This window comes from Bombina bombina, chromosome 3 (assembly GCF_027579735.1).
Source record: "Bombina bombina isolate aBomBom1 chromosome 3, aBomBom1.pri, whole genome shotgun sequence".
In the NCBI taxonomy this organism is placed as follows: domain Eukaryota; kingdom Metazoa; phylum Chordata; class Amphibia; order Anura; family Bombinatoridae; genus Bombina; species Bombina bombina.
Window position 1 is genome coordinate 68,529,596 of NC_069501.1, and position 12,770 is coordinate 68,542,365.

At 39.0% G+C, this 12,770-nt stretch overlaps 1 protein-coding gene across 2 annotated transcripts in view; it reads right to left on the reverse strand.

The window, feature by feature from the left end:
* The window catches only part of RCSD1 (RCSD domain containing 1), a 182,817-nt gene that overhangs the window by 32,758 nt on the left and 137,289 nt on the right, over positions 1–12,770 (reverse strand). For both annotated transcript variants that reach the window (XR_008401310.1, XM_053705855.1), the window contains exon 2: positions 3,749–3,850. Coding sequence is in view for 1 of the 2 variants with exons in the window: in XM_053705855.1 (XP_053561830.1) it covers positions 3,749–3,850 (102 nt within the window). In the remaining variant the exon portion in view is untranslated. The remainder of the gene's footprint in view (positions 1–3,748; positions 3,851–12,770) is intronic.

Sequence of the window (12,770 nt, forward strand, 5' to 3'; positions counted from 1 at the left end):
AATTGGGTCTACATTAGTTTTGTGTGTCTTTCATTTGGAGTGAATTTCTGTCTCTGCAAAAATGCTTCCTAAAGTTAAAGGGGCATTGTACACTAGATTTTTCTTTGCATAATTGTGTTGTAGATGATCCATTTATGTAGCCCATCTGGGGGGTTTCTGTAAAGAATTATAGTTTTGTTTATTTTTAAATAATATTGTGCTGATTTTTAGACTCCTAGTCAGGCCCCAAAGTTTTAGATGTATACTGATGTATACAGACTTCAGACTGCTTCTATTTGTATAATGGGTCTTTTAATATGCAGGAGAGGGGGGAGGGTCTGCGCTCAGCCACTTTCAGTTCATGTCCCAGCCTAACCTCATCAACAAGGGAGATGAAACCCCAATTTTTTTCATGATTCAGATAGAGCATAACCTTTTAAATAACTTTCCAATTTATTTATATTATCAATTTTGCTTCATTATCTCTTATTAAAGGAGCATCAGTGCACTACTGGGAGCTAGCTGAACATACTGGTAAGCCAATGATAAGAGACATATATGTGCAGCCACCAATCAGCAGCTAGCTTCCAGCTCCTGAGCCTATCTAGGTATGCTTTTCAAGAGAACAAAGCAAATTAAATAATAGAAGTAAGTTGGAAATTGTATGTTCTATCTGAGTTGGGATTGTTGTTATTTATATTTGCATAAAATATTTTTTTAAATGCTATTATGTTATTACGTATATTTTACAGTTCTCTAAGGTTATTCTAATGCACAAAAGTAAGGTTAAAGGGACACTGAACCCAAAAATATTTTCTTTAGTGATTTAGATAGAGCGTGCAATTTTAAGCAACTTTCTAATTTACTTCTATTATCAATTTTTCTTTGTTCTCTTGCTATCTTTATTTGAAAAAGAAGGCATCTATGCTAAGGAGCCAGCAAATGTTTGGTTCAGAACCATGGACAGCACTTGTTTATTGGTACTGTCCAATCAGCAAGGACAACCCAGGTTGTTCACCAAAAATGGGCCGGCATCTAAACTTAAATTCTTGCTTTTCAAATAAACATACCAAGAGAATGAAGAACATTTGATAATAGGAGTAAATAAGAAAGTTGCTTAAAATTGCATGCTCTGTCTGAATCACGAAAGAAAAAAATTGGGTTCAGTGTCCCTTTAAAAGGGATAGGAAAGTCAAAATTTAACTTGTATGATTCAGATACAGCAGGTCATTTCAAGACACTTAAAGGGACACTGAACCCAAATTTTTTCTTTTGTGATTCAGATAGAGCATGACATTTTAAGCAACTTTCTAATTTACTCCTATTATCAAATGTTCTTTATTCTCTTGGTATCTTTATTTGAAATGCAAGAATGTAAGTTTAGATGCCGGCCCATTTTGGGTGAACAACCTAGATTGTCCTCGCTGATTGGTTGATAAATTCATCCACCAATCAAATACTGCTGTCCAGAGTTCTGAACCAAGAAAAAAAGCTTAGGTGCCTTCTTTTTTCATATAAAGATAGCAGGAGAACAAAGAAAAATAAATAATAGGAGTAAATTAGAAAGTTGCTTAAAATTGCATGCTCTATCTGAATCATGAAATAAAAAATTTGGGTTCAGTGTCCCTTTAAATTCACTTTTATTTAAAATGTGCTTCTTTTTCTTGGTATCCCTTGTTGAAAAAGAATAAGCATATATCCTACACTAGTGGGAGCTAGCTGCTACCTCTTGTGATTGGCTAACTAGATACGTTTAATCTAGCGGCCAGTAGAGCAATTCTGTTTTTTCAGCAAAGGATAACATGGGAAGAGAAGCACATTTGATAATAGTAAAATTGGTTAAAAAGTAAATTGGAAAACTGTATGTTCTTTCCAAATCATGAAATACATTTTTGTTGTTTCCTGTCCCTTTAACTAGAACTCAATGCTCACTAACTAACATCTTTCCCTAAGACTTTCTAGGTGTAGCTAATTATAGGAATAGAGATTACTGAGCACAGGTTTTGCTAGTTCATTGGAAGGACCCTAATCATTATCGAGTTACTGAATTCAGGTAAAACTGGCTCATCGCTGTCATTCTTGACAGGGACCATAGATAGAAACAACACAGTAGTTACGTAGAAGCGGTTATAAACAGTTAGCAATTATAAAATGATTGAAGAACAAATTAAAGGGACAGTAAACACCTTGTAATTATAAGACATTGTTGTGTTTAGGGTTGCCACCTCAGCCATGGTTTCCTGAACAGTTATGAGTTACACATGCTGCAGTGTGCAGAGGGCGACATGAATTGTGTTTCTGGACACTGGACAGCACTATTCATATTCCTCCCTGCCTACCCTGCAGCATGTGTAACTTATAAGCGTTCAGAAAAACATCAGCTGAGTCTTAACATTTTTAAAATAAATGAACATCCTTTTTATTGCTATTTTTTAATAGTCAAACTCCACCCACTATTTGCCTTATTTGTAGGAGCCAATCTGGGCTTTAGTCCACAGACAACAAGGCTAACAACTGTCATAAAGTAAGTATTCATTTTATTTGCAGTTGTTATCTGATAAAGCCAGTCAGGGACAGATATGTAGCAGAGTTAAACTTGATAAGTCAGCAGGGAGCATTTCAAGTTCTGAGAATTATAAATAGCTCAATTTTCAGAGCTAAATTATATGAAAAGGGGGCAAAATAAACAATGAAAATGTATTGCAAAGGTGTTTCACTATGTCTAAAAAGTAGAATGGAGGAATGTATACTACACTATCAGCTACATTAAAAGTGGAGCACAATACATAGTATGTGTTATCTTGTGCCTGGAATCATGCTAAGAATAACTAACAATTAGGTATTACAAGTGGGAGGTTATAAATTGTAACCGGAGCATCCTAACTTCAGTATCCTATACATTAAATGGATAGCGTAGGGAGGGGTATAAGTGCACTCATTGTGCTTGTGTTACAAATGGTTAAGTGTTGGTCTCAAAGAAAAGACAAAATGCCACTGTAAAATTCAGAGCTTTTTAAGACCTGAAGTAAACCATTATATAACACAGAACTAGCTGAAGATCTCCACTATTTGCTCACCACAGGCTTAGCAAGCAAGAGATTTACAACATTATTTTTATTGTACGGCCCCACTGAGGGATTTAGCGCACCTGCACTATCTCAGACCTCCCAACTGTCTCTATTTGAGAGGGATAGTCCGTATCTCCCAGCTTTATCCCGCTGTCCTTCTAAAACAGCCGTAAGCTCCTATCTGCAGAATTTCCCTTAGACACACCCATAGACCACCCAGATAAGCCCACAAACCACCTGGCCACACCCACTGATCACACAAACGCCCACAACCCCACCCACTATCCACACATGACCTTGCTCCCTTTCAATACAGACCCCACCCACAAAACAGTGACAGCCCCCTCAACCTCTCAAGTCCCTAATACCTAGCGACAAATGTTATGGGGTAAGCTATCTGACATGCAGATGTTAGCACATCCTAGACTATCCCACACACAATAAAATATAACTTTGGACTAATAATTTTGCACTCCACTAATACTCTAGGCCCATGTGTGGACACAAATATAAACAAAAATAAAGCTATTGATAGCACTAGTTTAAAGGAAACTGAATGCATTTTGCAGATGTAAATAATTACTATTGTTTTTCCATCATGACACCTTCAATAACATTTGTTAGCCTAACAATAATAGTAACACTTTGTTCTTTGTTTTCGGTTTATATTCCTCTTGCCCTTATTTTCTGCAAAAAAATACCTGGTTTTTCGTGCAGTTTTTTTGGTCACCAAAAATTCCTGCAAGTTTGGCAACGGACGGTGCTGGTTTCTCTTCAACACAGCTGTTTTCTGCTGAATTCCCCTGAAAAACAAACATAATGAAGTCAGTATAAATAGATATATCCAGTGAACATTGTGCTTAAATAATAATTGCATAATATCTGACATAAATCAGCTCATCTTTGAGAAAGTGCCCAAATGGTGTGAAACGCGTCAGCCCACAAAGACTTCATTCTGTTTGTACCTATACTCTTCAAATGTCCTTTAAGTTGAACTTTTTACTGGTTAAAATAATTTGGAGTTTTATTATTTTTTATGTGCATTTATTGTGCCTTGAAATAAATATGTAATTGTGCAGTGGATTTTACCTACAGCAGATGAACCTATCTAACAAATATTATACGCCCAAAACTCCAGGAACCCTAAGCCCATTTGGCTAAGGATTGTTCTACAGCTGCAGGGACAACTGCTTATTTCCTTCCACATAACTAACCCACTATTTGTGTGAAATGGATGGAGACAAATTCTTATAATATTATATATAAGCTCATAGATGTCCATTTTCATATTTTTCCTAGTTTATTTATGCTTTGAAGGATTTTTGTCATTGATCAAGACACATTGTAGATTTGTTAAGATAAACTAGTGTCATGAAGGGTAAATACCCTTTATGTAAAACAAAATGTTTAAAGTTGCCAAAGTATAACAGTAATTCATTCTAGCTGCCCCATAATGCAAATATTGTAATATGAAAACTAGAATAATGCTTCATTATATTATTATGGTTATAAATAAAATGTCTATATAATAACTATAAATAGAGGCACCTTCTGATGCCTCCATTTATAGTAGTGACAGAATGCCCTGGTGACAACATATAGTTATTCTTTACAGATAGCAAATAAAAAGCAGTCTAGATAATATAAGAGTGTCTGGTTAAGGTGGAGGCTTACATCTAACCGATGGAAAAAAATAATTAGCCATTTTTGATATAACAGAAGAGTATAGTAAGAATTAAAGGGACAGTCTACTCAAAATTAAACTTTCATGGGGGGCGGAGCCTAGCCGCAGAGCTGAATGGCGGTGTAAGTCTTGAGCTCTTAGGCCCGGCGAGACAGATGGGCTATTAAACATAATTAGGAGCGCTAATAACATCACAACTTGGCAACCGCAATGATCAGGGACCTTTACAGGACACAGCACGGGCATTAAAGAAGGAGCGCAAGAGCGAAGTCCCGCTTACACAGCGATCAGCAACGGACCACGGGCGCCATTTCTGTGGCGCAGCACAGAGACACAGAGTGAACAGTAGCACGCAAAGGGCTTGAACCGGTTGTGCCACCGCTAAGCCATCCTACACTGCCTGTGGGGCTTGGACTCTTGGACATCTGATACCCATAAATAATATACATAAAGCAGAGGATCATTCTGGAGACACGATACAATACAAAGGCAAGTTAACGTTATAGAGACTATTTTTATTACACATGAGGAATTATTCAACAGCTTTATTATACATGTCATAGATTGTTGAGTGTTACAGAGCATTAATATATCGCAGATGATCACTACTGCCTCAAAGCACAGAGAGGTCTGAACTAAGCAGCGTATATCAATACAAGGAGAACACGTGGGGGAGACTATACACTTAAGTAGTTGATTCCTAACATAACACAGCATCACTTCACCTCATGTGGCTGCAGGACAATTGTGAACTGACTACAGCCAACAACACAAAAAATCCATCTTGTGGGGACAGGGAACGTATCTCCCCATTAAACATGCCACAAAAGAAAGGCCAAAAAACAGAAAAAAATATGGCAACCAAGACTATGGGCCAGTATCTAAAGCCAATTGAACAGGCTGCACCTCGGCAAGAAACTGCAGAAGAGGTGCATCACACTATAGATACTACGCAACAAAGTTCTGAACACTTGCCAACTGATTATGTCACTAAAGCTGACCTCAGCCTATTATCTTCGAAAGAAGACATTAAAGTAGCAATGCATGAAGTGAGGGCCCTATATAAAGACTTGCATAAAGATGTGACCACTATTAAAGGTCGTCTTGATGTAGTAGAGACCCAACACAGATCACATTCAACAGAACTAAAACAAATCTCTTCTACAATGTTATCCCAAGAAGCGACAATAGAAAATCTAAATGAAAAAATTGAAGATTTGGAAAACCGAAGTCGTCGGAACAATTTGAGAGTTAGAGGAGTCCCAGAGTCAGTTCACCCGCCAGCAATAACAGGATACCTGCAGGATTTATTTAGAACAATTAAAGGTACACCCTCAGCCCCAGAAATCCCCATTGAGAGAGCGCATAGGGCACTAAGGGCTAAGCCCCCCCTAAAGCCCCTCCAAGAGACATAGTAGTGAAACTGTTACATTTTCCTGATAAAGAGGAAATTCTTAGAACCTCGAGGGCTAAGCAACCGATCCAGCATGCCGGAATCCCCATACAAATATTTAGTGACCTCAGCCCCACCACGCTCCAAAAGCGAAGATCACTCTCCTTTATCACCTCAGTTTTACAGACTCACAGGATCCCCTATAGGTGGGGATTCCCTGTATCTATTATTGCCACAAAAGACAATAAAAATGCAGTCTACAGAACAGAAGAAGACCTTCAGCAATTTTGCCTCCAACTATCTATTGAGGTTCCTCATCCTCCTGGAACCTCAGACGAGACACCACAACGAGCACAATTGTCAAGGAGAAACGAACCTAATATACAATCTCAAGCTACTAACAACCACAGAGAAGCTGATGATTAATAAAGAAATAAAGACTCTTTATCTTCCAAAGGACTTTTTGGACTGAATGTCATGGAAGTCTTGCCATGCAGGGGGCACGCAAGTATTTTCCTTCATGTCCTTGTCATTCATGTTGCCATAAGTGTCTTAACTACTGCCATGTTAGGTGGCCGAACGCCTGAGGTCATTGCAACATTAGTTAAATAGATATAGTAAGGCGTGTAAGAATTTTCCCTGAAACTAAATTGTCATTATTCAATAATGTGTGCAGTTAGTAAATAGCTTTGACATGTTTTGTAAGAACTTCTCTAAAAATGTGCAGAGACCAATTAGTAATAATAATAATGTGTTTAGTTTGCATTCATAAATGTTATAGTATATGATGAGTAGCCTAGTTCATGTTTGACTGTTTAAAGTTTTGAAATTTTTATGGTTGTATGTTCTGAAATACAAAAAATTCTAAAGCCCATAAGTAAATATACCCTTACTGTGGCGTTGCCTATTTTAGTAGCCAACTATTGGTATAGAAACAAATTGAAACATACTTAACAAACCTATCTAATAACTGTACAAATGTTTTCTTAAAGTGCTTGTAAATGTGATCTCTCCACAGCAACATATTTTCTCCTCTCACTTTGTCATCAAAAAATTGCAAGGTATGATTACCATCTAATCAGTAGAGAGTACCCCCTTTTTAGCTTAGCTCAGCCCCTTACCCTACTATACCCAAGATATTTGTCACATCCACCAAAGCCAAGTGTGCTTACACTTTTACCTAAGTCCCCAACTACCTGCTCCCGCAACTACCTAGACAAAACCCGAGGCCCATCTGTACCGCCGGGACACACCCCCATTAGTGTACTAACCTTAACAAGTACATGCAAGCAGAGAGACTTCCTTTCTATCCTCTGAATCTCTTTGCAATTCTCTTATCTATCTGATTTCTCTCTCTTCTCTTCTCTTTACTACTATTCCCCCTCTCCTTTTCCTTCCTCTCCTCAATTAAATAACCTTTCTCTTCTCAGTTTCCCCCCTCCCCCTCCACTTACTCCCCCCTTCTCCACCTCTCCCCCCCCCCCCCTTTTTTTTTTTTTTTTTTTTTTTCTCACCAAACACAAGATGAGTAATACACATCCTCACAGCCTAGACCACGGCATTACACTATTGACAGTCAATGTACATGGTCTTAACAGCCCGAACAAACGATCTATCACACTAAGAGAAATGAAAAGAACGCACAGTTCTATAGTTTATCTACAGGAGACGCATTTTCAAAGAGGAAAAGAACCAAGTTGGTCAATAGCTAGCTACCCCACCACTTATTTTGCCTCAGGCCCTAACAAAAAGAACGGGGTGGGCATCCTGATACATAACAATGTAGCCTTTCAATTGACAACACAACACAAAGACCCAGACGGTAGATACATACTACTCACGGGCCTCCTATTTGGGAGACCAGTTACAATGCTTAACATCTATTCCCCTAACACCCAACAACACAAATTTTTTAAAAAAATAGCGAGACTATTACTCGATCATGCAAGGGGCCCAATCCTGATGGGAGGTGACTTTAATGTCCCAATGTGCCCTTCCTTAGACACTTCTAACTCAGGATCTAGTGTCCCCAAACCTATATTGAAAGCTATAAAAAACACTCTTGCAGAGCTAAATCTACATGATGTCTGGAGAACATTACACCCCACAAGTAAAGACTATACTTACCTATCTAACGTACACAACAAATACTCCCGAATAGACTATTGGTTCATAGACTCAATAGGCCTTCAAACAGTTAACTCCTGTGAGATCGGTACGATCTCATGGACAGATCACGCCCCCGTTATGTGTAAAGTGGCTTGGCCTGAGGCACCCTTAACAGAGATGATTTGGAAACTAGATGACTATATCTTACATGATCCAACGACAGTGTCATCCATAAACACCACATTATCTGAATACTTCTCTCTAAATAATTACACAGACACTTCCCTCCCCATAACCTGGGAGGCCCACAAATGTGTTGTTCGTGGGGAACTAATAAAAATCAAAGCCAAAATAATGAAGGAAAAGAGGGCCAAATATGAGCAAACCCACAAACTAATTAATGACCTGGAGGGTCTACACAAAAAAAACCCCACTAATCACAAAATCTCACAGGACCTGCAACAGGCTAAACGAGATCTAAAAAACATACTGGACACTGACGCGCAAAAACAAGCTTTTAATTTAAGACAAAAATACTACGACCAAGGGAATAAACCGGGTAGGTTACTAGCAAGGGCGACCAAACGCAAAAGACTTAAAACCTTCATACATTCCCTCATAGACTCTGACGGAGTGGAGACTAGGGATAGCGGGGGCATAGCTCGAACATTCCATCAATACTATCAGAAACTATACAACTTGGACGCCCCCACATCATCGCCACATACTCAAGAACAAACACACATGAAAGAAGCGCTCACTACAGACTATTTAGAAAACCTCAAATTGACACAACTATCTGATGAAAGCTCGAAGTCCCTAGATTCCCCGGTCTCGCTTGAAGAAATTACTAAAGCGATAAAAGATCTCCCGTCAGGGAAAAGCCCTGGACCAGATGGTCTGACCCCTAGATATTACAAAACCTTCCAGACAATCCTGGTTCCCCATATGCAAGCTCTCTTTAATGACTTATTCATCACTAAATCACTCCCACCCACTATGCTAGAGGCCCATGTTACAGTCTTACCGAAGCCGGGCAAAGCCCCAGACAGACCTAGTAACTTTAGGCCCATATCCCTTCTTAACACAGATGTGAAAATACTAGCAAAAGTGTTAGCACACAGACTTAACAAATTCCTCCCAGATTTAATTTCCACGGATCAAGCCGGATTTGTCCCAGGCCGGGAGGCCAGGGATAACACCCTGAGGGCCCAGCAAATTATCAGTTTCGCCAAACATAAAGCAATTCCACTAGCCCTATTCTCATCGGACGCCGAAAAGGCGTTCGATAGGGTAGATTGGCATTTCCTTAGGAAAGTGATGGAAAAGATGAATTTCGGCTCCCCATTTCTAAATTTGGTTTTCTCCCTTTACTCTCACCCAAACGCAAGAGTCAGAGTTAACAGCACTCTCTCAGACCCATTTAAAATAACTAACGGGACACGGCAGGGTTGTCCCCTGTCCCCACTACTTTTTGTGCTATCTATAGAGGCCCTAGCGGTGAAAATTAGATCAACACACTCCATATCAGGCATCACAATAGGAGACAGGGAACACAAAATGATAATGTACGCTGACGACATCCTATTTGCAATGACTAACGTAGAGACCACACTCCCAGATATATTATCCAAACTATCAGACTTCGGTAAGGTCTCAAACTTTCACCTCAACATAAACAAGTCAGAGCTGCTAAACATCACAGCCCCACTCCCAATTATATCAGAACTAGAGACCATATACCAGATCAGCATAGCTAAGAAAAAAATGAAATATCTGGGGATTAATCTAACAAGCAATGATAATGACCTTATCCAATTTAACTTTCAGACACTCAAAACAGAGATAACACGTGATCTACAGTCATGGTGTAATAAACCCATATCTTGGTTGGGGAGAATGAGTATAATAAAGATGAATATCCTTCCTTGGGTATTATATCTCCTGCAGGCGTTACCCATCCCTCTACCCCCATCTTACCTCCCCGCACTGCAAAACATCATAGATAATTATATATGGAAGGGAAAACGTAGTAGAATAAAAAAACAGACCTTACACTTACCAAAACACAGAGGGGGAGTTGGCCTCCCAAATCTCCAACTATACCGCAAAGCGATCCTATTACAACACATTGTAGATTGGAGCCATAACTCTACACAAAAGGCCTGGGTGCACTTAGATAATCAACTACTTAACAAAGGAAATACAGCAACATTAGCTTGGCTAGAACCACGACATAGACCAGCCACATTGAAATACTATCCCATAATCAATGAAACCCTAAGAACTTGGGACAAAATAATCGCCACATCCCGACACATCTCTACGAGATATTCACCACTTACCCCCATCAGGGAACACCCAGCAATACCGCTGGCTCATGCCAAATTGGCCAGCAGACACACATACAGCCTGAGGGAGGGAGCCTTGTATTATGCACTAGAAGCAGGTGACATAGCTCCACTAACAGAGTTACAAAAATGGGACAAGATCCTCTTTTCATCATGGTTCTCACGATCACAAGTCAGACACTTTGTCATAACACATAAACACAGGAGCGAAATGAGTAGAGATCTAACACCTTTTGAACTGTTGTGTTCGCAGCAAGTACCCCCTAGACACACCATATCTCTTATATATAAATTACTTTTGGTTCCCGATGAAGAAGTTGTACCTTCTTACACAAAAACTTGGGATAGAGAGATGGGATTGGACACACCCTTTTACAGAATGGAAGAGGGCATTCCAAATAGCAGCTAAGGCATCATCCTCTGCTGCGATACAGGAAATGCACTTTAAACTAATGAGTAGGTGGTACCTCACCCCTACACGACTGCACAGGTCTAACCCACATATTCCTGCATCCTGTTGGAGGGGTTGCGGGCAAGAAGGAACGATGTACCACATCTGGTGGACATGTCCGTTGATAACCTCTTTCTGGGAAGGGGCTTTCGCAACAATGTCAAAAGTAATTGGATCGACTTTGTCTCCGAGAATGAGCACATTGCTATTTTTGCATATCCTAAAGATACAAAATAAAATATTGAGGCCCCTCCTGTTGCTAATAATAAACGGGGCTAAAAAATTAATCCCGTTGAGATGGAAATCGGCAACCCCCCCAGCAATATCTGACTGGTATAACCAGACAGAAGACCTTCTCTCCCTGGAGAAGTACCACTACATAATAACGGGTAAATTGGAAATATATAACCTTATGAAAGACACCTGGGACCAACATAAAACCCTATGCGCACCTCCCACTACCACCTTGCCCTCATAACGAGTTAACTGTTATACACATTACATTACTCGACACTTTTTATTCTTTTCCTCATCCCCTCTGGTCACCCCAGGGGATCTCCTTTCCCCTTTCCCTAATAATTTTTAATTTTTTTTTTTTCTCTCCTCCCCCATTTCCCCTTCTCCCTCTCCTATCTTACTACCCCTTATTTCACTCCTTACTTCTACTCCCTCTTAGGACCTTCACTTATTCCTATGCTTCCCTAACCTACATGTAAATTCTTATCTTCTGGAATAGTTCATTCTAGTTGCATTAACTAAACAAAAAGGCACAAACCACTAGATAATTACCATTTATAAGCAATTGCCAAGCCCTGGGTCCTCGGACCCAGAGGAGGGCACCCAAATGGAAACTATACAGTGGTTTATTCTGAAATACCTGAAATTATAGTTTATTACACCTAGGTAAAAATATAGTCGAAAATTTATATGTTTAGTATTAAATACAACTCTTAAGATAACAGAAAATTTCTCTTATATGTTATGCATCTCCTAGGAATACACTTTGTACAACGGTTCTTCCTTTTTTTTTTAATATGCAAAAAACAAAAAATTCTGTGAACCTTCATTTTGTTTGCCATTTATTGTAACTGTGAAAACTTTCAATAAAAATTAATAAACAAAAAAAAAATTAAACTTTCATGATTCAGATAGGGCATTCAATTTTAAACAACTTTCCAATGTACTTTTATAATCAAATTTGCTTTGTTCTCTTGGTTATGCTCATATGCTAATTTCTAAGCCATGGAAGGCCGCCTCCTATCTCAGTGCATTTTGAAAGTTTTCCACAACTAGACAGTACTAGTTCATGTGTGCCATATAGATAATGTTGTGCTCACGCATGTGGAGTTATTTAGGAGTTAGCACTGATTGGCTAAAATGCAAGTCTGTCAAAAGAACTGAAATAAGGGGTCAGTCTGCAGAGGCTTAGATACAAGGTAATCACCCTATGAAATAACATTTAAGGCCAAATGTCCTCAAAAAATGGAGTCTCCTCTGTATTTACTCACTCCAATCTTCTAAAGTTCCAGCTACAATTATCAAGGATAAAAACAGTGGTATTGCAAATGATTGCGTTGCAGCTCTTAGTATGAGATACTTTCTCAATTCTCTCACAATCTAAATATAACAACAAATAAGAGTGCGCTAAAGAAAGCAGCAATGAAAATGACTTTTAGATGTTAATATAAGTTAAGCAATATGATTGGCTATATTCATACGGACAGCTAAGGTCTTG